The sequence below is a fragment of the Drosophila albomicans genome, chromosome 2L, assembly GCF_009650485.2.
Source record: "Drosophila albomicans strain 15112-1751.03 chromosome 2L, ASM965048v2, whole genome shotgun sequence".
NCBI classification, from domain to species: domain Eukaryota; kingdom Metazoa; phylum Arthropoda; class Insecta; order Diptera; family Drosophilidae; genus Drosophila; species Drosophila albomicans.
This window is the reverse complement of record NC_047628.2, coordinates 4,922,306-4,949,416: the sequence shown is the minus strand read 5'-3', so window position 1 is coordinate 4,949,416 and position 27,111 is coordinate 4,922,306. Positions and strand designations below refer to the sequence as shown.

Here is a 27,111-nt window from a genome sequence, read left to right as displayed (position 1 = left end):
AGATTCAAAACTGTGCAGGGAATTATTTATTCATTACTCAAATGAACTAAACTTAACAATAAGTCACTGCACGAAATAAATAATATTTGCAAAAGTCCCGCATAAATTTTGGGAAATATATTCAAAATTTATTAAGTAATTATTCCCAAAAACAAAGTAAACTTTAATGAATATTAGTCAGATCTGAAAAAAAAGAAATATTCATTCGGATTTGTGAAATATTGTGAAAATGGATCCTCCTTCAGTACCGGCTCGAGTTATTAAGGTTTTGGGTAAAATCGGCGCACGCGGAATTCTCACCGAGGTTCGTTTGGAGCTGCTTAAGTTTCCACGCACGCAAGTTTTACGTGCTGTCAAGGGTTGGTTTATATAAAAATCCAAAAATTCTAATTTCATAAATACTTATCAAAGGTCCAGTACGCTTGGGTGATATTATCAGAATTACCGATGGAGAAGTGAATGTTTGGCGTCGTTAATATTTAAATTCAAAAATCATATTTTTGGCCCGTGTTGACAAAATTCAAATGCATTTATAAATTGGCGCTTACAGAACGTTTGCTGTTTTGTGAGATTGGCAATCTCGCAAAGTTAAAATTGATATAGGTAAGTGGTATTCACAGCACAAAGCATTTTACCGTTACACACGCACATATAGTAATGAAGAAGAGCTGCTACTGGGTAAAGCTTTCTGAAGCAGCGCTCAGCTGAGCGCGCGTTTGTTGCTCTCTGCTTGCCGTAAAGCACAGCAAAGCCAGCAAAAGACGTTGGCGTCGTCGTCGTCGTTTCATTTCGGCTTCGGTTTTTAGCTCTGTTTGCTGTTGCTCCGTTCAGTTGTTGGTGCGCGCTCGCGTATCGTAGTTGTTGCCGTTGTCGTTTGGCGGCCGACGTCGATTTTGTGTGTATGTTTTCCCGTGCTGCTTGTGGTGCTGTGTTTAGTGTACATTTTGGCAATAAAACTCCGCCAAAGTAATATTTAAACAACAATTTATTTATTTTAATGAGCGGCAAGGCAACCGCTAAACGCAATTAATAAAACGGCTGCTTTCTCATCGTGTGTGTTGCCTACTTCTTTTTTGCACTCAACTTCGTTTCGGCTCGTGAAGTTTTTCGTTTGGCGTTGTGTAATCGCCCCAAGTGAATTGAAGTTGGAGTTGTTGCTACATCTGTGTATTTGTACACACGCACACTTGCAACAATCACTAAAATTTATTTAAAGCTTTTATTGTTTGAGTCTGAACTTCAACTCCAAAATTCGTTGAAACAAAAAACAAAATCTACACGGAGCGAAGTCAAGCTTGAAAGCAGCCGCAAACAAGCTAAAAACCTAGCCAAAACAGGTGAGTTGTCGCTCAGGCCGCTAATTATTTTTAGTCATACATTCACTTATATATGTTATGTATGTATGTGTATGTGTGTAGGGTTCACACGCAAAACGCTCTGCTCCAATTTGGTCTGCTCCCCTTTCTGACACATTTTGGTAGCACACGACAACAGCAACAATGGGGCAGCCAAAAAACGCCGTAATATTGATTTTTATTTGCAGCGAGCTGCGTTGGCGCTCTTATTTGTGCTGATTTCGTATGAATATGTATGTATTCTATATATCTATGGATATATGTATGTATGTATGCATCTGCATGTTTCATCAACGACGACAACAACAAAAACTAGAACTTCAATGTTACTCCCGTTCTTTTGCTTGCCTTACCTTTTGACAGGCGTTTTTCTGCATTTGCTTTTTGTCACATTGCCAAGGCAACGGCCCCACTGAGTGTGTATGTGTGTGTGCGCTCTTGTATGTGTGTACCATATGGTCGAGATTGTCGCTCGTTTACTTTGTCGTTTGCATCCCCTGCATATTCGCTGCGTTTCGTTGGGATTTCCTTGTTGATGTTGCTGACCTTCGACACTCTGTCTATGCTTGGGGATATTATAATTCGCATAGTGTATTTAAAAAAATGTTGAATATACATATTTGGTTTTGTCGATAGATATTTCAAAAATATAGTTATTGTGCATATTGAAATAATATAGATACTATCGTATTTTCATTGAGTGGTGATTTTAAAGTAGTACTTTTTTTAATTAAATCTCTAAACGTTGAACTGAATTCTGCCAGACATATTTCTAATGATATAATCTTTGTTTTTGTTTTTAAAATATGAATTGCATTTATTCCTAATTATATTATTATTCATTAGAAATGCTTTGGAGTTATATATGTATATGTATATATATATATAAATTTTTTTTTTTAATTTATACAGTTAAACTAGTTTATGTGCTGTAATTTTTTTGGATGAAAGTTACGGAATGTAATTTAACCATGGTGTTTTTGGTGTGTGAAGTTTCCATAAACAGTAGTTTGTTTTAGATTTCAGACTGAGAAACTTTCCAGATGTTGTGATTCTGTCTATTTGCAATGTGTGCCAAACTATTTGTAACAATATAAACTAGGATATTATATGTTGTATTATTTGCCGGTAATAGGTAATATCGATATCAGCTGCCTATTGTACGATACGGAATTTGCGGTTGCTAACGCAATGCTCTGATTACATGAGTAAGGAATTAAACAACTTGACAGTTGTTGTTTATTGGGTCTTAAAACCTGCTCAAATACAATGACCTTAGTGTCGATAAATGATAAATAATGCATGGATATCGATTTGCACACACATGTTAATTTGACGTATCGACAATAAATTGTATATGTATATTTTCGAAAAAAAAACAATGAAAAATCTGCTAATTAATGCGCTTGAAAACTTAAGAGCAATTAATGAAATGACAGATAGAGATCGTTGCTGAATTTGGTTCATGCTAAAGCCGTATAGCCCAATTAAGCTGAAAACGTTCATTTCATAAATTGAGGAGACACTTGAACAAATCAAAATGAAACAACGAATGAATTTCTTCACGGAAAATTAAGTTCATTTGCAGAAGACATCGTAAAAATGATAAATCGAGCGATTTGACCAAGCATCATCTATATATCAACACAATTATTCTACACTATTTGTACTTTTCACTGAAGTTACCATCTTTCAACAGTTTCAGGGCAAGTGCTATATTCTGCCTTCAACTACTTTATAGATAGTGAAAAGAGGGGATGGGGTCGTAGTCAGGGGCTGTCTGTCTGGTTGGGTGGCTCGACTCTGGGATCAGCTTAAACGTTTTGCATGCCAACTACAATAAATTAAATGTCAAATAGAATTAAAAAATGGCAAATTGTTGCGGGCGTCTGTAGCTATGACTAATTATGAGATTGAGAGGGTGAGCGTGTTTTGTGTATGGCATCATCTGTAGGGTGGATAAAGTGTCGACCCAACGATTTGCATGGAAGTTGCATAGAAAAAGAAACCATATTTCCTTATTGTTTTTATATTCTTTTAAGTTGTTATTTTTTATGTGTTACCAGCGACAAATGAATCAACGATGGCTTTGCCAATGCCATTTATAACTATTTCCCGGCAAAAGTCAAATGTTTCGATAACGTATAAGTTCATAATAATCTATGTGGTATATTGAAAGGCTCAAGCACTTTGTGGGTTCTTTGATTCCTTATCACAAATACATAAATCATATTCTGCTTCCAAGCTTTGAAGGCAATGTAAACTCAGCTTAGTATGCGAACTTTTTTTTGTCTTCCTGTATATTGAAAGCCTATTGAAAGAATCGTAAATTCCATATTTTCCATATCCATTTGTAAACGCATAGTTACATTCTCCAATCGTACCCACGGCCAAGGTAAAAAGTCGACCCCAGAAGCTTGTTTTACTTAGCAGTGGTTACTACATGATAGCAAAGTCAACTTTGTTAGTTAGTTGTCTTAATTAGGTGCATTTCAAGCATGACCAAATTAACCCCAGATATTGCTTTCTACCTTTGGGCAGATATTGCACTAAAAATCACAGTCCACCGATGCTAGTCCAGTTTTTTTTTCCCGCAGTCGAGTAGCACGTTGAACTTCCAGTAAGTAAAAAGGCGGCTCGGCTCGGACGTTCACTGAAGCATCAAACGACAACAGAAGTGACTTCGTTGACTTAAAGTTGTATTGCATTCTGGGTCTTTGCATTGCGTGTGTATATCTTTGAGATACATTCACTTACTGCCGCTGTGCTCTATGGTCATAAATGAGCAGCCAAGCACGACAGCACTAACAACGACGGCATCCGCAAACCTCCCTTCCTCGGTTCGTTCTGAGCACTCCCAGATCCCCACACACACACACACACACATAGATATGTAGAATATCGTGGGGGATTCTGTCGATGCGGATGCGGCGTTGACACGCTTAAAGTGTGCATAACTTTTATTGGCGCATGAAGAGTTACCTTTAATTTGACTATACTCGTCCATTGGGGGTGCTGCATGCCCGATCATTAGCAATTAACAGTGGTAATTATATTTGCCAGTCAATTGCATTATTTCTGAATGAATGGCAAAGATGCCGCTGAAGGCGTGTCGGTGCTTTAATAGCTAAGATGCTTGAATGGTATGTTGAGCTTGTTGTGGTAATTATATTTGATTTGTCCTAATTCAGTTTATAAATAAAAGAGCACTGTTGTAGCTGATTATATTCTTCTCAATTCTGAACAGAGTGATCTAAAACATTATTTATATACTACTTCAAACAAGTATTACATTGTAAATTGAATTATATTCTTATTAGAAACTAATTTAATAGTTTGTTTTTTACTTTATTTGTAACCAATTTTTGTTTAGAATTCCCAATTTGTTGTATAATTGGAGTGTGTTTAAGCTCTTCTTAAATAACTGACCTTTCGTTGTTGAAATTGGTTTAGTTAGCGAAAAGTCTTTTTGCTTCTTTAACTACCAGAGCAGTGCTTGGAACATTTCTCATATATATGTATATTTAGCACAGTCTGGAGTTCTTATCCTTTGCGACCGAAATCCGAATCCAGCGAAGCGTGAAGGTGACGGACATTTCAATGGGATTTTGGCAGAATTGTCAGTTCGGTCAATAGGCTTAGTTCAAATGGCAGTTTGTTAACTTTTGCCACAGTTGAGAACCTGAATGCGCTTAGCTTTGAATCGATATGCTTATCGGGCTTTCAACCCCCCGCAAATCTGGCAGTTATTGCGGTTTTCGACGGAACACGGTGAGAGTTATTTGGTGGTTGCTGGTGTTTTTTGCTGTTTACGTTATATACAATTAATATGACAGTTAGCGACCTGGTTGAATCGATGGGGTGGCACAGCGGTTTGCTCGATCTATCCACAAACTTTCGACACGTACTTTCAATGGGAACCAGTTTAACTTACAATTAGGAAACTGCAATGAGAACTTGGGAACTGTCACAAGCAGACGCGACGACGCGTTGGATTGTCTCATTTGTGTAGCTCGACTCGTGTCCGCCACGTTTTTGCATGATTTCCGTCTCCGGCGTGAGCCAACCCCCCGCCCTGTGGTGGGTTCATACAGACCTAACAACCCCAAGACTTGGACAATAACTGCAGAGTGAAGTTGAAGTTGACGTGTGGCGCATTATCCTTAAACGTCGCTGCGGCAGACGCTTCTCTTTATGTCCGCGGTACAAGTGTAACTGCTAAGAGCAGCTTTTACAGTTCTTGGTTAGGCCGCAAGGAGCTGAAAAAGAAAAAGGACTGAGGGGGGCTGAGGCAAGTTTCGGCATTGGCACGTGTGACCAGCGATGTTTCCCATGGGAATTGCTAAGATTTCATAACGTGGGCGTGCGAAAATGTATTTCACTGGGAAAACATTGTTGCTCGGGGTTGTCGATGTATCGCACAAGTTATGCAATGACATTTAAAGTAAATTCCTTTTCTTTGGAATGGTTAATAACTTGTAAGCATTTAATTGGGAAATTGTATGCGCTGCCTTATTTGATCTTAAGGTGAATTTAACATTAAACGAATTATGCGAAAACTTTACTGTCAGTCTAAATTGCCAGTTCAATCAACGGTTTTTCGTTCAGCGTTTTTCCTTTGCCATTTATCAATTTTATGAACGGAAATAAATATGAAAGCTTGCACAACCACACACCAGCACACCAACACACACGCATATTGCCAGACACACACGCACACTTCGGGCCAATAAAAATATCAACTTTTAGCAAGAAATTCAATGGACATCCGGCTGTTATTATTATTGTAGTTCCAAGGTGTGTGGAAGAAGCACCTCAAGTGCGATTGAAAATCAACAACAACAACAGCTCTGTGTTCTATGCGTTGGCAAAGGAAATAACTTTTGCTTGGAGCAGCAGCAGACGAAGGTCGAATGAGCGAGCAAGTTGGCTTATTGGCTCGTAGAAGCAAACTTCAGAATTTCAGTTAGAAGCCAGCCTGAAGCTGCAACACTGTAGAATAGTGGGTGCCTTGGTTGGGCCAATAAGTTTCGGCACTTTTATGGCCATCATTAATCTGGTGGCATAAACACCAAACACCAAACACCGAACAGCGAAAAAAGTGGAGCCAATCAATGTGGCCACACCTCGAGGCTTGGTTTGTGGCGCCTCCAGCTTATTGATTAACGTGGGTTTCCCAACCGTTATTGCAAGTGGGATCCATGTATCCATGAGTGTGTGTGTGTGTGTGTATCTGTCTCGCTTGCAAATAAACAGCAATGGCAAAGTGGGAATTTATCGTATAGTGGGATTCGCATTCGCATGCAAGCAGAACAAGTGATAAGCTAATTAACTTTATAAACAATTAAATTAAATGGCATTAATGCAAGAAGCATCGCGGAAAAAGCGCAGCAAAAATGCGCGAAAGGTTCTTGATTAAAAAACTAATTACAAAATTGATTAAAAACTGATGTCGAGCACAGTCGAGTGTAAATAATTGAAATATAATTAAGTTGATGGAATGCGATTAAAATGCTCTTACCCGAATAAGTGAGCAAGGCATCTTTACCTTAAGGTCAATATACCCTTTATGGTATAAATACATACTATACACTATTTATCCCTTTTTGTAGTAGTAGAGTCGAAAGTATTTTAAATTTGCTTACACAAATCGAAAATATAACAAACGCTTCTTGAATACAGTCTTAATTGTTAAGTAATGCGCTGCTTCTGAGAAGATCAACTGCTACTTGTGCCACATCTCCATGCAGCAGACACACTTTGTGGCGCGTGGTTTGCGCCTCTCGTAAAGAACTCGGAGAGACGCACGCAGATGTTGTGCAGAGCATTTGACATTTGCCTGGCACATTTATTGCTCACAAGTTGGGGGAATTGGCGAACGAAAGAGTAAAAGAATTGCATTAATGCAATTTTAGCATCAACCCACACACAACACAACCGAGTTGGGGCACGTTCCATTTCAGTACTCTGGAGGTGGGCGACAGCATCATTTCCAATTGCCAGCACATGACTTCGCATCCACAATCAAGCCACAGCCAAGTGGTCGAAAGGCCTCTACGGCAGCCCACAGCAGCTGCGACGAACAACAGATCCACTCTGAGTACAATCTGCTGCCAGGCAATTCAGCTGGATACTTAGGTGAAAGGGCATACAGGGGGAGGTGGAAGGTGGACGGCGTCGCAAACTAAGTTGAAGTTGGCGATGAAGAAATTCAGTAAAATGAAATTGCATTTACGCATTTTACACGCTGTTGTCGACGCAGACAAATTGGTGTTGTGACAGCAAATTGCGTTCTTAAATGTTGATAACATCGATAATGGAGAGTCCAGAGAATATTATAGAATAAGAGCATTTTCTTATAGCGGTTGTAAACCTACACTATAGCCATTTTTTTTTTATTTATTTGTATTTATCTTAAATTTAAGAAAAAAACTAGTTTATTTTTAGCTAGAGTGTTCGGCTTTTAGATTTGTAATTCACTTTTATTTATATTTTTTAATTTATTAAGTATAGTCTATTGGAATAATCCATATTCCATACTCAATATTCTGGAATACTTCAAATGAAATTTTGTTCTTTCTTTTTTACATAGTAAAAATAAATTAGTTAATCACAGAATGTCAAACAAAGTTCTCTTTCAAATCCTTAACCCAATTGGGCCATTTTGATGCAGCCTAAAAGTATGCTTAAAAACTTTGCTGTGTTTTGAAACATTCTTTAAGAAAATATCAAAAGATTCCTAGAGAATGTGTTTTGTTTAACAATGATTAAAAAATTACCACAAACTTTTTTAAAAAATGCAAGCTCTTGTTAATCCAAAATTGTGCCTTTCTTTTTTCCCACAACTCTTGGGTTTGGTGAAAGTTCTCTTACTTTTTCAATGCTTTCTTGTTTAAATTGATGTAAAATCAAAAGATAATTACTATTCAAGCAATTTTCGCTAATGATAATTCGAATTTCAAAGGCCGTGGGTTATTTCACCGATTGTTTTGAATATTTACTGCATCATTAGATGAAAATGAAATGTTTTCAAAGTATTCTTCACTTCATTCTCATTCCATTCAAGTTGAAGGCTTGTCATCTAGTCTTGATATAGTTAATCCCTTATTCGGGATTAGAAAACAATTAAATCGTAACGGCTGTTCGTTCACACGCCCCTTGTCGCACTCCTTCAATTAAATATCAGATAATGCCGGTCACCACTATGAAAGTATTCATTAGTTATTATTCTTTTTTTAGAGCAATCTTTCTATTAATGCCTTTGAGCTGTGCTAAATGGTTTTTAATTGCATCTGCGTTGGGCGCAAACACTTGAAATTTTCACTCGCCCAGAAAGTTTTTTATTTGCTTGCAAATACGATGTTGCTGTTGAAGGGCGGATTACTGCAACCCTTAGCTAATTGAATCTATGGGTAATGGGTGTGAAATGTGAACTAGTTGCAGTTGCCTATTGGATTAACCCCTATAAAAAACTATAGCTCTGCGAGGGGAAGAAATTGGCAAGAAACTATATTTTGCAGTTGAGCTATTTTAAATTCGTGTGAATTACTATTTCAAACGTATTAAAGATATTTTGTACAAATGACCTTAGAATGTGAGGAAGATCTTTGACCCTCACCTGTTTCCCCGAAATACGAACTTTGTGTGAAAACTTGAGAGAGCGAAACCTGTTTGAATTATAAGGAAACTACCATTCGCCATGGTTTAATCTTATAATAATCTTGTCTATTGGGCAATCCATAAATACAATATGTAGTACAAAACCTGTTGCACACAAAATCTCCAAAATGAATTTGAAAATGGTTTAATAGACTAATTGTCTTGTTGGGCATAAAAATTTATTGCTTGAACATCCATTGGCAAAGTTTGTTGAACCCCATTGAAAAGCCAAGCTTAAACTAGACAAATAAAAGCTTTTGGTTAACGAGTCACATGGCTCAAAAGCCACTCAAGCTTTGTGGCCAACCCGCTCACACACACGCACACACACAAGCACAGATTGCCGGCGTCTCAAGAACCACTCAAGCCGCCCGCCCATATGCCCCATAAGGCACATGAGCCAGCAACCAGCCAGCCAGCTGCATGCCTCACTCGTCTCGTAAATCTTAGAACATACTTTGGACTTGTAGCAAGCAAATAATTGTGAACACGAGACCTACGATGCGACATGACCCTAATGACTGTGAGAACTTTTTGTTATTTGCTGTTGTAATTGCCGCGCTTTTAGCCCGTCGCCAATGTCGCTGACATTGCCGATAGCGTTCTCTTAAGTTCTGGTTAAGAGCACTTGCTACTCGGCTTGGCATTGCCAGCTCGAATTGTAAACATTTTGAATTCTGTAACTGACTTTTAAGCAGCTGATCTAAAACGGAATTTGTATTCTCTCTTTTCAGAACACAACGATCAAGTTTGAAATTTAAGGTAAGTTTAAGTTTGATACAACCTTAAATCCCCTTTCTTCAAAAACGAGAAACAAGTGCTTGGTTAAACAAAAAAATATATATAACAGACTTGCTGCAACGCTGCTTCACGATGACAAATGGAAATATATTTATATACTTTAATGACTTTTCAGATTTAAAAAAAAGTGACTAGGTATTGGAATTTCTTAAGTTCTGCAGCAGCAAAATGATCGAGCCTACATACAAAATGTGTTATTCAATAACTAGATAAGACTGCTAATTGCGTTTACACCACGATGACTCAGTGGTAAAGCTATAATGGTTTTAATATTGTTTGGTTTGTTTCATCTGATGGCGCGTTTTGATTGAATTTCTGATTAGTTCAACATGTGGCTTTTGTCTGGCCGTCGACATTGATTTCTCAGCTTGTGGCCCCATTGCAAATCCCCTCAAATCCCCAATCTACAAAGCACGACTTTGTGGCACTGTCAGAGAGGCGCTTATCTATTGTCTATTCGTTGGCATTTCTCTAAATGTGGGAGGGGATATGGATATGGAATTGCTTTGCTTCTCGGGAGGAGGTCACACAATTCCAATACTCATTTGTCTGTGGATGTGGATGTGACTGTGAGTGGAGACTGGTATCTAAACGACTGTGCACAGCAATGCAATTGTATGTTAGTTTGCTTTGGCACGTTGGATTCTCACTCTTTTTTTACTGGTTCAGCTCTTTGGCTTTTACGCAAATTGCAAACGTAGAAATTAACTTGGCTGTGGCATTCGCCTAACGGTTTTGCTGATAATTATAGAAGACAACAAACCTTTCGGACTGTAGGTGGGTGCGTCTTCGGTTTTCTATTTCTGTTTCTGTTTCTGTCTGTTTCTGGCGAGCAAAGAGGAAGAAAGCGGGCTTGTCTTAAGTATTCTTGGTATTTAAGTTTTATTGCTTTTAGCTTCTCTAATCGTCAACCGATGCTCTGGTTAGTTTTAACGATTTCGTCCAATCTTTTTGCTTACCTGCGTTTCTACCTGGTCTATCTCCGTAGATACGCAGTACACACCAACATTGTATCTGCGAGTTTGTATATCTTTGCTGCATTGCAATTTTTCGCACGTTCCAATGCTAAGAGCAAAGAGAAGAGCGCTCTCTCTCTCTCTCTTTCAGCTGGCTTCGGCCTTTCCAGCGCAGTTTTATCTAAGTATCTCTTTTTCCGCTCTTTCATTCTCTTTCGATGTTCGCAAGCAACGACCTTGTCTTATTGTTTTGTTGGAATCGATCAATCGATCATTTCACATTATTGTCACGAAATTTGGGTTGGGTAACTGAACAATTTGAATCGATAAGTTCCTTTGTTGATTAGGAAATTCATTTAATCAGTTTCTAGTTGCTGACATTGCATTGTATAACCATTTTGATTAACTACGATCACAAGCAATCAAAGATATTGGCGTTGAATTACTCTCTTGATTACTCTCTTTGAGCGTCCGTACTTCTCTTGGGCCAACAATCACTTCCAGTCTGCGTCACAAGCGTAGACCCAGACCTATGACTGTATTTGTACAGACATACATATTTATGTATGTAAAACTGGCAGCTGCAGAACCAACAACTGGTTTTAAATACCCTACATTCATTACGAGAAGGTATATAGGTAATAATCATGGAAATGTTTTGTTATTAAAGTTTGCGTTGGGCAGGAAGGGAATGTCTTTATTGAACTCCTATATATGAAGGGGAATTTTGAGTGTCGATAAAGTTAAATTTAGTTTTTTTATAAGGGATAAAGCGATTAAAATGTATAATATAAACTTGGGCAATAATGTTTTTAATTTAACATTTTAACATTTGTAATCAATTATTTACTTATGAATAACAACATTAACCACTTATTGACCATCATTGGAATCTGAGTATTATTATTTTGTTATTTATATTTAGCTTTTCAAACCACATAGCCACAGCACCTGCGACTTTGCTGTAGGATTATTTATAATATACGAAGGACATGTATTGGTTGGATTATTTATGGTTTAAATTATTTATTTTTGAATTTAGTGGGTTTACTTGAGATATTTTCTACTTACGATAATAGATCATTGATCGCCAGCAGCGTATCTGTGCTGTTTACCTGGCCGATAATGGTTGGCTGTCAACTCTGAACACAACAAAATCTACAAGCTGCACAAAACTCGTCGCAATTTTATCGGTGTCGCCGTTGTCTCTGCCACTGGCAGCGGCAGCGGCAGAGTCAGCGGCTCTCCTGCTCGAGGTAACTGCTGTTGTTTGTTGGTAGTAAATAAAACAATGGGCACAATGAGTAAAGCCACGCACACAGGCGCAGCAAGAGCGTAACTTACTCGCACGTACACAACACAGCTGCAGATAGTGTCGCTCAACAGCTGTCAACGCCAGTTCGCTCTCTTACAATATGGCTCTTACGTTCTCCGCTCTCAGTCTATGCTCTCTTTCGTCGTGCGCTCGGTGGTTGAGTTTGGAAACGGTCGACTCGGCGCCCAGTACAGTAGAGCAATTTGAGCCGTCGATTCGAACAAACCTCTCCGGATAACGCGTTGCCCCGCTGGCCGTCAGCTTGGAAGTTAGTCAGTGCGTCAGTTTGTCAGTCTGCATGTAGTGTTCTCGTCCGTCCCAATGTGCGCGTAACGTTCTTTGCAACCAACTCAGGGGGGTTACCAGGCTGATCGGCTTTATGCTGTTTCTCAGGTTGGCCAAATTCGCGAGGCCTTTTTCGTCAGTAGTTTTCGGTGCCGTGGAATTTGTCAAGTGCTTAATATGATAATTGTATATAATAAAAGTATATAAAATATGATAAACGTTAACACATATCTGTCTAAGTTATATAAGGCCTGAAACCAGTTTAACAGCCAAATCCAAATCAAAAAAAGAAAAAAAATTGTTGGAGAGTGCCAAATGTATAAACACAACATTTGATATTTCGCTGGATTAACTGCAAGTGGGATCGCACCAAAAATACACAAGCCAATATACGATATTTAAACGGTATGTCTTACCTCAAAATGTCATGAGATAAAACAACAAAAAGTCACAGCAATAACAACGGCAACAACACCTTCAATAATTCAGTTACATTCTATTCGATGACACGAAAGCTTGAGTCTCCATTGGATTGAGTCTCCTCCGTTCAATGCGAAAACGAGTTTTCGTATGGCATCCAAAAACAATATATAAATAATATACACATACAATTTGCATACAATTCTTGGATTCTTGATTCGCGTTGTTGCCGTTGGAGTACAGGTTTTGAGACCGTATACAACAAGTCTTAATTCCTGTATTTGTTGCACACGAATTTTGTTGTTTGCGTGGTGTGAATGTTATTAACTTCAAGCAGAATTTCGACGTTTCTGATATGCAAAAAAGTATTTATTTTCCACATGCGGGTACCTCGAATGTCTGAGATTTACCCAAATCTTAGAGTTCTCGTATAACGAACAGGAAGCAAAGCAAAAGAAAGGTAGATAAGCACACGAGTTCATTATTAACTTACTGGCAACATAGACATGGCTTCAGTGTTTTTCTTGTTTGTTTCAATACAGCTGACAGCTGTCTAGACTGTTTAAATATATTACTATTCCTGACATGGTTTAGTTTTAAAAAGGCATAGAACCCCAAGCAGACCAATTGACAGTATCGATTAAAGTAAGAACATTTCATTTGGAAATTCGAGCTTCTCTTTTAGAGTACTCATTTGATCTAAAACTTTTAATTAACAAACCCAATTCGGTGTACTTGAGATGAGCAATTATCGCGGTCAAAAAACAACTTGTGCAATTAGCGGATAGGTAACACTTATATATTCGAATACGTATATAATATATCTATTTATCTCACGTAGTATTTTACTGATGATTCATTGAAAATTGGATATGACTAAAACCTGGCTTTGATTTTGAATGTGCTTCACGTTGAAAAAAGTAAACAAGACAATCGATGTTATTCATCCGATAGTGTACACTGTCTAGTCTGGTATACCTTTAGGTGTATCTTTAATGAGTATAGTCGATTCAGCTGCTTTTATTTAATTTATGCTCTTGAACCAAATAATTTCATGCGCTGCATAAATTACACATAAAGTTTCTGAGCGAATGCAAAACCGTTGTGTGAACATTTCATTTGAGCTCTGTGCAAATGACTAATGTAAAGTAGTAGTAGCTGTCTATGAAAAGGAAATAATAGTAAACTAATTAAGTGAAAGCAAATGGCAGATAAATTGGAGAGAAAATATGAGTCAAGGGAGTTTTCTTAACAATTCGTGTTCTCATTCCCTCAATTTGAGGTTGCAACTATTATTGTATATTAAAATTTGAATACAAGAGACTCTAGTTGAGGTAGATTATATGAGATTCAAAATGAATAAGTTGAAGTGGGTAAATCGTAGACTTGGCACGAGTGCTTTCAGGCAGTTTGCTTCTTTTTTTAACCACTGCAAACCCTTTGAAAAGTCAGCTTGTTAGCTGCCAAGAGTAGAGCATAAATCTCAGCAGGTTACATGCTCAAACTCCACGAAGTTGCAGCTGGGGAATGTGGCACCAACAGCCTCCCAAATGAAAAATACATGAGAAAGAAAAAGACTTACCACCAGAATTCCAAGCCAAGAAAAGCAAGCAACAAAACTGGTAACAAGCCACGGCAAAAAGTAAGAACAAAATGTTGAAACGACAGCAAAAACTGTTTGGGGCTAGTGTTGTCGGTGTTGATGGTGGAAACCAGTTTTCAGTTTTTGTTAGCCACTTTTCTCACTTGCCTTTCGATTATGCCAAACTGCATTCTTGAAGTCGCGTCTCTGTTTTGAGCTCCAGGAGCTCCATTCGACTTCACAAGCTTCAACTACGACTTCGACTTCGACTTCGACTTGAGCTTCAGCTGCCTGCTGGCTTTCGCTGCACAAGTTCAACAAACATCAGAGAGACTTGGACTTGGACTTGGCAGGGTAAATGACTAAGTTGTTGTTGTTCGTTGGCGTTGCAAGCATACATAAAACTTTAATTTCATGGAATTTCCTTTCTATTTTTATGCAGTTGATTAGCGAGCCGCAGCAGTTGATGACGACGAACACGATGATGATGATGATGATGACGGGGAGCTGGCTAAGAACGAGTCTTGTTCGGCTGGGCTTCTTCTTCGTCATCGTCTTTGCTATCGTCATTGTCATCGTCTGGTCTGTGGAGGTCTGGTCTTGTCCATGTTGTAACTTCTTGTCTTTATTATGCTGCAAACTTGATCTGAGAGCAACTTGTGACATGTTATCTGATGCAGTTATGAGTCTTAAGTCGTTTATAGCTTTGTAGCTGCCTAAACATTACATAAAGAATGATAAAAGAGTATCTTGCAGTCTGTTAGGTGTTCTGGTGTCTCTTTGGTGTATTGGCCAACTCATTAACTTGGCCTGACGTTATCATCGTTTAGTTCTCTTGTTCTTATTGCATCGTCTAGGCAGGAAATTAAACTTGTCTAATTGTGTATGTAAGCGTTTAGTCATTAAGTTAATTCCTTAATGTTGCTGTGATTACTAAGCGCAAATTAATCGAGTTTTTTTTATATGCCTTAATGCATTCCAATTGCATTTTTATAGTGCGTCGACCTGGAAAGTGTGTTTGCAAATTTGGGAGGATGAATTTAGTATATAAAGAATTAAATTTAATCACGCTTCCATTTAAGAATTTTGTTATTTATTCTGATCGTATTTGAAGTCAACTTATAAAATATTCTCTTGAATGAATTCATATTAACTTTGAACAAGTTCTGCGCAAATCGCTCGAATTGCTCGAATTGCACAAGCTCAAATTCCACTTCTGGCGATGTTGTCCTTGAATTTGACTGCGGTAATGTAACTGTATAGCTAAAGCCCATAGCTAGAGGGGTGCAAATGCGCGTTAAATGTCAAAGGCAAAAGTTTCCTTACTCGCAAAGTTACACCATCAAATACGACTTCATTCAAATTGAATTGTTATTTGATAGCTTAATTTTTGTAAAGCTCTTACATAACTTACCACAAATTTAAGTTCTTAGTAAGTTTCTCTTACTTTTCTGTAATAATATTGAATTAAAATTTCATCAGTATATTTCAGACCATTTTCAAATTGAATTAATTATTGATTCCCCATTCATTGATATATTTTTTGCCAGTTTCCATATTGAGTTCAGATTATTCAAGTTTAAACAAATCAAACTTGACATTTATTTCAATATTTCTGCATTTGTTTGGTTCATTCTGGGATCTTTGGATGGTAACAGAGAGATCTGTTCAAATCATATCAAATTTCATTTGATTGTTCCAATTTAATGCGATTGATTGATGAGATTAATTGCTGGATGACTTGATGAATATTGCAATTAATCAAAAAAAGAAAGAGGGAAAAGTGTATCACACCTGTCGCCAGTTCAATTGTGAACTTTGTTTGTTGTTTTTTTCCGCATACACCCTATTGAGGGGCTTCTTTCCGTAAATAGTTTTCGGTTTTGTTTACAAGCCGCGCCGTTTTATCGATCGGTTTGTTTCTTCCGTAGTCTCCATCCCCAGCCCCAGTTCAAGTCGCAGCCCCTGTTTCGCCCCCAGCATGGCAACTAAGTTGTTTGGCAAATTTGTGTGTTGTCGTCGTAGCCAGGCTAAGTGGCCTTAGACTACAAGTGGTAGTAACAGCTGTTGGCTGTTGGGGAGTAGCTGAATTCTTTTGTTTGCCCCGCATAAACAAATTGTTAGCGCGCCTAAAAGCGAGCATCGCCATCGAATTGCGAGCTGCAAAACTTTTGTCACACTCTCGCGCACAATCAAATTGATTTGGACCTAAAAGCCACCCCGCCGTACATCAACCGCCCCCTCGCCACCCTCATGCTTAACAGTGACAATCAGAGCAGAGAATGGAGCACCTAAAATGTTAGTAGAAATTGTCAAGCTTCGTTGGCCAAGAGAATCGCACTCCCGGAAAGAGTATCTGCTGAAAGTATTCCAATGATATGCTACTCTTTGCTTAACATTGTCAACTGTAGATCTTTTGGGAGCTTGTGAGTGCTTTATATAAACGAATTTATTTGCGAATGTCTTATCAGAATGAGGAAGAACAATATTTAAAAGTTAAGTATTTCTGTTTGATATTCCAGATAAAGATAAAGTCGCTTTTTACTGGCGACAACTCTGTTTGTCTATGTCAGCGCAAAATATTTATGTGTTCTCATACGTAATATGTGGATTACTCTAGTTACATTTATCGCACTTTTGTCGTAGTTTTTGAAATCTGACAAGCTCAGCGAAAGGGAGAACTAAAAATAATATTTAGATTTTGGACTACATGGCAATGCTGATGCGAAATTCACTTGCGTAATTGTAAATGTAACTTTTCTGAAAAATATATTTCTATGATTGAACTTCGCATACATGTGAGTAATATTATTACTCAATCTGCTACTTTTAGTTTTCGCTTTGTTATGGAAAGCGGGGATAAAAGTAAAATATACAAAAATGAAATGGTAATTTGCGCATTTTTAAACGTTTAGAGAAAGTTACGTCAAGATTATATAGTCTTTTAAGACTTTTGCATAATCAACACTCCTTACATAGGTATTTTGCGTTTTTGCTTTTCGACTTTCCAAATTCTTTTGCATATGATTGCTTATCGATTCCGGGGAATTCTCCAAGAACGTGCAGTATGTGGTTAATATTTACATTCACTCTATACACTCGTAATTCTGCCTGCGACCTGTCGAGTTTGGTTGCCCTTATCGCATATGAATTATGAATTTCTAGGTAGATTCGAGTGGTTGACTGATTTGACTGTTTGCATCTATAATTTCTTGTCTGGAATAAATTATGATGATGTGCTCAGTGTTGGAAATATTCCGAACGAGTTGAATGTTGAATGGAAACAGGTTGCAAACTGGGAGTGTGAGTGAGTGTCCGCTGAGTCATAATAACATTTGCGTTAGGAATGCTAAGCACAGGTACTCAACGAAGCTAATGCCACAAGCTGGCTTAACAACTTTAATTCGAGTTTAGCAAAAACCAGAACAAAACAGATGCAGATACAGATACATACAGATAAAGATACGGATACATATACAAATACAAATGCAGATGCAGTAGCAGCAGCTGCAGATCCTTTTCGAAGTGAGGACTTCTGCTTGTCTACCTGCAGACGTGCCAAAGGCAAATCAAATGACTCACAAGGGCCCACAGAAAACATGTGGCTGGTGCTTGATTCCAAGTGGAACCTCAGCCTCGTACCACGTGCAGCAAACATATGTCAGCAGCGTTATTATCGGAGCGTGCCTCAGGATCCAGCCTCAGAGCAGTGGCAGATGCCACCAATTCTAAATGGCCGCCGAATGTTTTCGTTTCTTTTGTTTTCTTATACCCTGTGCGGCAGATATGAAAAACAATGGGTATGCTGTGCTGAAAAATCTTACATATGTGTTAAATCAATATGTAATAAAGTCGAAGTAAGTATTCGCAGCATAGGGAATACTTTGATTCCACTATATAAAAACAATACTTTTTTCAAATGCAGTATACGTGTCTTGCAGTCGAGTATGCTCAACTGGAGCAATTCTCGAGTTCCCTCTATGTGCATGCAGGATATGTTGTATATGTACTTAAGAAATTGCCCAAGAGTGTGCTTAAATGGGTATACGAGTATCTTATATGGCCTTTTGTGTTTTTTTCGTCGTCTTCTTTTACTTCCGTTTGCTATTCTGAACTGCTCTCAAGTGTTTCGTGTTTCGTTTTTGAGGTTTCCTTTGAATATTTCGTTAAAGGATATGGGAAAGGCAACCAAATATCTGTAAACAGAGTTCAAATTATTCCAAACTGATCAAATGAACTAAACAATGCATATGGAAAACAACAAGCAAAAGAATTCGATAAGGATATTGGAGATAATATTGTAAAAAGATTAGATCTAACTGAAAATCTTCAAAGAAGTGAGAGAAGATTTTAAAGTTATAAAGCGAAGCTTAAGAATTCCCATAGTACGGTCTTGACATCTTTTGTTTTATTATAAATTCGCATGGGAAATAAGAATCATCGACAGCTGCTGATGGTCATCTCTTTGCATGCAATCGAAAGAAGCAGAGAATTAATTTTCTCACAGCACTCAGTTCGTGTCCTCATTGCTGCAATGCTACAGTTCCATCCAGGTAAACTGCATGCTGGCCATATCAACGCCCAATTGACAGCTAATAATTACGCACTTCAATAGCAGAGAATGCTGCAATGCAATTCTGCCCCTTCCTCTGCTACCCCTAGACTGCAATGGGTGCATAGGAATGCCAACCCTCTGCCCCCTACCCAGTATTCCCTTCCCCTACCCTTGGCCAAAACTTCCTCAATAGTTAAGGGTGCTTTTCTGGGCCGGCGTGTGAATTTTTATCTATGCTTGTGACTCCTCTCGAATCTCTCATCCTTGGTTAGATGATGCGAATCCCACGGAGTTGAGGAATTTGCGAATATTGTGATTGTCTGTAAAGTATTTGGGAATCTACCCTTGCTCAGTTCTTAAGATGAAGACATTTTCGAGAGAATGAACAAAAATTATTCGCATGCTGTGAAGAGATCTTTGTGAAGTTTGCTTGAATTGTTGAAATGAATTCTGTATCGAAACTTAAGAAAAAGAAATTTTAAGTTCATTGAATTGCTTAAATCTTCAATTCTTTCATACATTAGGTATATTATGTTCAACACAAAGAACGGAGTGAACTTTGGTAGCAGCCTCTTTCCTTTTGCCTTGTACATTTTGCCAAATGGCTTCAGTTTTTGCTGTTGACCTTTTCCTTTATGGAGCTTCTAAACTAATTGAGGCCATTATTTCTGGGGACACACACACTTAATTACTTAGCTAAACATCCGCTAAGTTGTCGCTATATGCAATATGCTATATTATGTTAAACATACATGCAGCATTTATTTGATATTCATTTTTTATGAAAATTCCCACGACCACCGACACACCGAGCGATAAAAAATTATAAATTCCTTCGCTGTGACTACGACGAAGCAGCAACCCTCCTTCTGATCGCCTGCCTCATCCAAAAGGACGACGAGGATGTGGTGGTTGATAGGCTTCACACCGCATACCCCTCCTCAGGCGTCAGACAAAGCGCAGGGCGGCATAATTATAATTGCATATTAAGTACTACGTCGAAGAACCGACATACACACACGTGAATGAGAATGAGAATGAGCATAAAAAGGAAAAGAGAACGGAAAAAAGGAAGCCATAAAATGTGTATCCTTTTTACTAAACCTTGGACAGCTTAACAAAGCGTGTGAACTCGTCGAATGCAGCCAGAAATGCATCCACTGTGACATTCCTTCGACTTAGGTCGAAGATAAAATTGATTTGTATAGATAAGGATTCAGATTCGAAGATTTCTCTATATATTCACGAACTAACATCCATCCCAAGCAAGACAAAGCTTAAATTAATCCCACATGCACAATATAGTCTCTTTTCTATAAAGCATCTGTTTGGTTTTAACCAGCTGGGAATATCTACTCATTTTCTGGTCAACCAACCGCATCAGCGATGAGCGTCATCATTCTGATTACAGCTGGACAGACTCAGATCTGGGCAGTAGTCAATTGTGGGGCCTGGGCCGATGAGCGGGGTCAAAAATGTGCAACAAGTGTCGTTGGCCTTTTGGGGGCATCACATTAATTACACTCTCCATCAGTAGGCAGCTTGTGGGTGCCAGTTATGTAATAACAAAAATGACTGCTCGAATATCAGATACGCTATACAATAGTTGCTCGAACAATACGAAATCTTTCTCAATTATTTGGCATATTTACAGAACATAATTAGCAAGTAAATTAGTAATATTATATGCTAAATGAAGTAGGATTCCATTGACACATTGTATATTCTGTATTAGCTTCAAGTTTGGTGTCAATGACTGGACTTCGACGAAATCATGTTAGGGTCAATTGTTTAATGCTGTCTGCCATTTTCTGGCACGCTAATTTACAATTGTTAATTATTTCATTATGTCATAAATTGTCAAGTGTTATAGATCAGTACCACATGATTTTTCTTAACGTAGAATGTATCTATTTCGTCTGTGATGTAATGAATTTATTACCAGAATGTCTAGTCAAGACTAACAAGGGTTATATCAATATATTAACTCTGCAATCCATTCGATATTTCAATAGCATTTCCACACTTCATGGCCTCATTGATTTGCCTGTGACTGATTGATTGATTGCATTTGATTTGATTTGATTTCCCCAATAGCCCGTTCCGTCCTGCATTGTTTGCATATGGTATATCAGGAAATGAACGTACTGTATGCGACTGATTGGGTTCAGATTAATTAACGAATCGGGTAAATATAAAGAAATTACGAGTTTACGAATTGATTAAGTCAACATGGGCTTTATCAACGTCCGCTGTCGCTCTATCTACAATACAATATTTAGTACTATGTACATATTTGTACATAAATATCCATGTGTGGTGCCCAGTTGTATCTGTATCCGTATCTGTATCTGAGACTGTGAGCGTGCAACTCGGGTACACTATCCGATTCGTATTTTGATTTTTCTCTTGGTCGAATGGAACCTGTTTCGTGTTTGGCTTATTGGTTGAATGAACCCTTCCGGTACGCTTTACCCGGCTCTGCTATGCTTTGGGCCCAATTGTTGTCACTCATGATATCATATTTACTTTTAATGCGTGACTTAATAGGCATTTTCTCAATTTCAAAAAACGTGCAACGGGTTTGTGCTCTCGATCAATGAATCATGCGAGATAAATGCGATTTTTTGGGATTTTCCCATTTTACAGTTGAACTCAAACTTGTCTTGAAGACTTGTCCAAATAGTCTTGTTTTTGGAACCCATGGAGTGTTTTGGGATGTTTTTTTTTTTTTTTTTTTTGAAGTTACAGTTCCAGCAAAAGCTGTGATCGTGATCGTGGCAGTGATTTATTACATGCTGAGATCATGGCTCAGTTCAAGTGTCCATTGATAAGCCACAAGTTCTTTAAAATGTTAGATTTTTATCTCACACGAAAAGAGAAATACATTGTGTATGACCCACATTTGCAGGAGAGAAGAAAAGTCATGCATTCAATACCTAATCTCACACTGTGGACCCACAAAATTGTGATTAGCCAACTGACCCTTTCGACACGCCTATCCCAAAAAAAAAAGAGAAACAAAGTTCTCTAACCAAAAATGAAAATGCAGTCAAACAGCATCAGCGGAGAACGGAGAACGGAATCGAGAGGCATTGGCCCACTCACGCCAGCTAATCGCGTGTAGAAACCAAATTGTCGAATGCCCTTGTAGAAGCGACAAACGCCAACGCCAAAGCCACCTCGGAATGGCCAGCAGCAGTAAATAAAGGTTGAAAACCTGTTTTGTAATATTTACAGTTATGTGGTTGCAAGCACCAAATCCAAGAAGAAAGCGGCTTAAGCATTCTGGCCAGCTTAAAACTGCAACCGCATTCGTCAGATACTTTTTACTCTCTCACTTTATGTTTTGTTGATGGCGTTGAACTCAGATTCAGTGCACTAAAAACTCAAAACTCAAAAGCAACAAAATAGACAAATACATATGGTAGATTGCGGTGTCTGGTATACGTGCTCAGGCTAAACAAACTCGGTTTAACTAGCCAACAGCCTGTTGGCCGGGTCAATTAACGGCCCTGAGCTAATGGGCGTTGCTACGTCAGAGCTTTGGTGAAACGTGTAAAACTGCAGTGTAAACTGGGTGTTTTCGTGGAATTGAACCACCACCATCACAACCACAAATCAGGCATTGCACCACTCTGCAGTGGTGGGAGCAAACACTTTGGGCGATAATAAATGTATGTCCGATAAGACGTATCTACTGTGTATTAAAGTTGTTTATGAATGCGATTGTTAAAGTTTGTAATTGAATGCAGATTTTCTACTGTGCTAAAGTTTTAGCGTTTTTGTTCATGCAATTATTATGCTTCGTCTTAAAGTAGTTATTTCAGTATTTACTTTTAATAGTTAATGTCCATCTCAGGATAAGTTTATTGATTGAGTTCAATGGTTGAAAGAGAACTACAGATAACTGCATAATTGTATTGTAACAATTTGTGGACTTTTATTCCGAGATACTTTCTGATTGTGTAGGTATGCTTTGATTCTTAAGATTGGTTCTTGTTCTTTAAGTATACACTTAGGATCGTTTACTTTTTAAATCGGTTGTCGCAGCTCAACTTGCAACTCTGTAAAAATGAGATCAAAGGAGGCGCTTCATTTACCCAGACTGATTGTTGCTCTTACAAACTTGGGTTCGAATGAGGGTGCGTTTGAGGGTGTACTTGTATTGTAGTCACTTATAAATTAAAGCACACACAGCACAGAACATATAGCCGCAGTCGTGGGTAAAGTTTACCGCAATATGAGGCATGTGATAAAGTCACAAAAACGTCAGCGCATGTCGCCGCAGCGCAAAGAAAACAAAAGCCCCACAAAGTATAAATAAATAAAAAATGAGAAAAACCTAAAGCAGGAGAAATAAATAAATTAAAAGTACGAAACAAAATATAAAAAAAATTATACTATATATATATAATTAAATGTGTGTAAACAATTACGTGAGACAGGCGACCGCACGCTACGATAAGCCAATTATGAGAATATTCCTTAGTCGATGATTGTAAGTACTCGAAGGTAGTTAGGTTTCTTAGCCCACAGTAGCGCTAAAGATTTGTCTATCGGTAAACTAAAGAAATATCTTCAGCAATTATGGATTGATTTCGATAGAGAATTTGGGTTAGAGTGTTAATGTGCGGGGGGCGTAACTTCCCGATAAGAGGGCCTAGTCGCAGAGCTGACTCATTCGAATGGTAATCAATGAGTGTGTTTTTTGAGTATAGTGTAAGTGTGAGAACGAGTGCGTGTTGCATATCAGAAACGTCAAACGGTTGCCCGATTGTTATTAGATAACACACCGAAGCAACCCCCACAACCAGCTAACCGTCCTCACTCGCTTTGCAGATCGCATGTGGAGACAGGCAACGACTACGACATCCACAACAACAGCAGCAGAAGCAGAAGCAGCAGCAAGTCATCAATTAATTTAATCAAAAACCATAACTCAAATTCAATGAACAAATCAATTTGCGCGCGCTCAACAAGCCAATAAATCGATCAATAAAATAAAATATCATAAAGGCTTCGATACAATACAATAAAATAACAGCAACTATCATCAGCAGTAATAATAGTTGCAAGGAAGATCAAGAACAAACTGCAAGCAGTTGGTCAGCACTCTGAACATCTGGCAACGCAAGGAATAAAAACTCGTCAGTTGTTGCAACATCTGGCAACGCTCTGCTGTTCAATTTAAAACTGTAACGGTTATTGGCCGCGTTTTACTCACGCCAGGGCCAAACCGGATAGAACAACTGAGCGAGTGAAAGAGCGTACAGACCACAGCCATGGGAAATTCATCGTCACACACGCACGAACCACTGGAGCGCGGCTTCACACGCGGAAAATTCGGCGATGTTAAGAATGGGGTAGGTTTTCGAACGAGGGTTGATCGCGAAGCCGCCGAGCACTTGTTTCTCTTTCCTTCTACTGACCTCCTTTGTCCTCAGTCCTTGCCAACAATGTAATTAACATAATCGTTTACCACCCACAGAAATCAGCCTCGTTTCGGTTTAGCAAAAAGTCACCCAAGAAAATGGATCGCCTGCGACGCTCGTTTCGGGACTCGTTTCGTCGCCGAAAGGATCGTGTGCCAGAGTCCTCGAAGCCCCATCAATGGCAGGCCGATGAGGAGGCAGTGCGTTCGGCAACCTGCTCCTTCTCGGTCAAGTATCTGGGTTGCGTTGAGGTCTTTGAATCGCGCGGCATGCAGGTCTGCGAGGAGGCCCTTAAAGTGCTGAGGGTAAGGACTTGCTCATTGCTCTTTTTTTAATGCTTGCCTCTCTAATCCGCTTTCGCTTTCTTTCTCCAGCAATCCCGTCGTCGTCCAGTGAGAGGTTTGCTTCATGTCAGCGGTGATGGACTGCGCGTTGTCGACGATGAGACAAAGGGCCTCATCGTGGACCAGACCATCGAGAAGGTGAGCTTCTGTGCGCCCGACCGCAATCACGAGCGTGGGTTCAGCTACATTTGTCGCGATGGCACCACGCGCCGTTGGATGTGTCACGGCTTCCTTGCCTGCAAGGACTCCGGCGAGAGGTTGTCCCATGCCGTGGGATGCGCATTTGCGGTTTGTCTGGAGCGCAAGCAACGTCGCGACAAGGAATGCGGCGTCACAATGACCTTTGACACAAAGAACTCGACCTTCACGCGCACCGGTTCGTTCCGGCAGCAGTCGCTCACCGAGCGATTGGCCATTGCCACCGTGGGCAGCAATGAGCGTTGTGTCGATGGTCCACCATTGAGCGGCGGTCCGCCTGCTGCCGCTGTGAAGCCGTTCAATCCGTTTGCTATCGAGAGGCCACATGCTACGCCCAACATGCTGGAGCGCCAGAGCTCCTTCCGACTGAGCACGATTGGCAGCCAGTCACCGTTCAAGCGGCAGATGTCGCTGCGCGTCAACGATCTTCCGTCCAATGCGGATAGGCAGAAGGCCTTTCTGGCCGCTGCTGCCGGCAATCCGAATGCACACTCACTGCACACTCCGCTGCGCAGCGTATCGCCCATTGCCGAGGTGTCTCCCGCCAAGTCGGGTGATGCGGCTGCCATCATGGCTGCCGACACAGTTAGTCAGTTGTGCCAGGAGCTCAGCCAGGGTCTCTCACTGCTCACTCAGACCGACACACTGCTGGCTGGCGATGATCTGAACTTCAACAACAACCGCAGCATCAATCAGAACATCATTGCCGCCGAGAAGCAGCAGCAGGTGGCCGCAATCTCGTTCAACAACAGTGCCAGTGGCAGTGGCAGCGGAAGTGGCACGCCCACCGCTCAGGTGACGCCTCGTGTGACCAGCATGCCGCCCGTACAATCGCCTACACGCTCCGAATCGGGTGTGGTCGAGTCCTCCGAGCTGCCCAATGCCGAACAGTGGTTGGGCCAGGTGGTGCGCAGCACCTCACCCGCTGTCGCACCCAAGAGGCCCAGTTATCTGGGCAATATGGGACGTGCCCAGACGATGGCAGCGAGCGCCACAGCTGCTGGAACTGGCGATCCCGATCCTTTCGATGCCGAGTGGGCGGCCAATGTAGCGGCTGCTAAGAAGATGTCACCCGATCTACCCGGAATTGGAACCGGCAACAGCAACAGGCACAGCACGAATCCTTTTATCTCACCGCCTAAGGCGCCAGCGCAAACATTCCAGGTGCAGCTGTAGGCTAACCCAATGTTTAGCTGGGCGCCGGGCTGTGGGGTCGAGGGACTGTGGGATGGGGGGGCAGGGAAAGGGCGGTCCAAAGTGTGGTTCACTTGAAAAACGTAACTTAGAATAATGGGGCGGCCAAGGCAGAGATGGATAGTTAGATTAAAGATACCTACATAAATATATATATTTACATACTATATATACAGAATGATTCCGGATACTTAACGCAAACATAAAGTGTTGAATTATATATACATACGAACATGCATAGATAAATATATACATATATGTGAAACGATAATGCATAAACAAGAAACAAGTTAACTAAGCAAACATACACAGCCACTCACTCACACAGGCGCACGCATTAATATAGGACTTGCACTGCTTGCACACACGTACTGAATGTATCAACTGCTTGCCAATTGCCTCAAGCAGCACGCCAAATTTTGACCAAGCTACCGAGTTACCCGCCAGACCACCTTTAGCAACACAGATTACTTACTACAACAACGAGTGCACTTCTACGTTACAGTATCTAATAATAATAAGTATGCAAATGCCTACCCTATGATTTCGGACTATTTAGATACTATGTACATAACTTAGATGACTACAAGATATTTGAATGCAGACTTCCACAACTTGTTGATCAATCCCAAGCTAAATTCTTATTCACACTACTAGTATATGTTGATGATATGTGTACTACCCAACTTATCATACGCGAGTCGACGCACTTGATGTCTAGGACCAATGTTTTCTGGGTCATTTTTTATTTACGTATATCAATTTTATTAATTTAATTTTAAATTTGTACAAAATGTATTATACTTAAATTATAATAATAATTTAACGAAAATAAACTTCAAGTTAATTCAAAACACATTTCTATTAAATACTAAATAAATCAATGCAAATTTACATAATTCACATATATATACTAAATATATATTTATATAAATAAATAATATATTTTAAATGCATTCTATTTTCTTATATGTTTTGTTAATATTTTTACAGAAACAGTTATGTTGTTGTT

General features: G+C 39.4%; 2 protein-coding genes across 4 annotated transcripts; both read left to right on the top strand.

Annotated features, from left to right (window-relative positions):
- The first annotated feature begins 10 nt into the window (after positions 1-10).
- LOC117563676 (40S ribosomal protein S28) lies at positions 11-544 on the top strand. The gene is made up of 2 exons (XM_034242102.2): positions 11-359; positions 412-544. The coding sequence occupies exons 1-2, from the start codon at positions 230-232 to the stop codon at positions 474-476; spliced, it is 195 nt and encodes a 64-aa protein (XP_034097993.1). The 5' UTR covers positions 11-229; the 3' UTR covers positions 477-544.
- Positions 494-26,959, top strand: LOC117563673 (protein numb). 3 transcript variants are annotated; one of them, XM_034242099.2, is made up of 4 exons: positions 494-603; positions 9,749-9,776; positions 24,420-24,668; positions 24,738-26,958. In XM_034242099.2, exons 3-4 carry the CDS (start codon positions 24,462-24,464, stop codon positions 26,079-26,081), a joined length of 1,551 nt encoding a protein of 516 aa, XP_034097990.1. In that variant the 5' UTR covers positions 494-603; positions 9,749-9,776; positions 24,420-24,461; the 3' UTR covers positions 26,082-26,958. The 3 variants fall into 3 exon arrangements, with proteins under 3 accessions (XP_034097990.1, XP_034097991.1, XP_034097989.1); XM_034242100.2 differs by lacking the exon at positions 494-603 and adding an exon at positions 1,187-1,337; XM_034242098.2 differs by lacking the exons at positions 494-603; positions 9,749-9,776 and adding an exon at positions 24,151-24,294 and having other exon boundaries at positions 24,738-26,959.
- Positions 26,960-27,111: the final 152 nt, after the last annotated feature.

What these genes read in the sequence shown, in the direction of transcription:
- LOC117563676 (XM_034242102.2), top strand. Translation starts at nt 230, where the DNA reads ATGGATCCTCCTTCAGTACCGGCTCGAGTTATTAAGGTTTTGGGTAAA. An exon ending in AGTTTTACGTGCTGTCAAGG is followed by an intron (nt 360 to 411) that starts GTTGGTTTATAT and finishes TACTTATCAAAG; the next exon opens with GTCCAGTACGCTTGGGTGAT.
- LOC117563673 (XM_034242098.2), top strand. Translation starts at nt 24,214, where the DNA reads ATGGGAAATTCATCGTCACACACGCACGAACCACTGGAGCGCGGCTTC. An exon ending in TCGGCGATGTTAAGAATGGG is followed by an intron (nt 24,295 to 24,419) that starts GTAGGTTTTCGA and finishes TACCACCCACAG; the next exon opens with AAATCAGCCTCGTTTCGGTT. An exon ending in AGGCCCTTAAAGTGCTGAGG is followed by an intron (nt 24,669 to 24,737) that starts GTAAGGACTTGC and finishes TTCTTTCTCCAG; the next exon opens with CAATCCCGTCGTCGTCCAGT.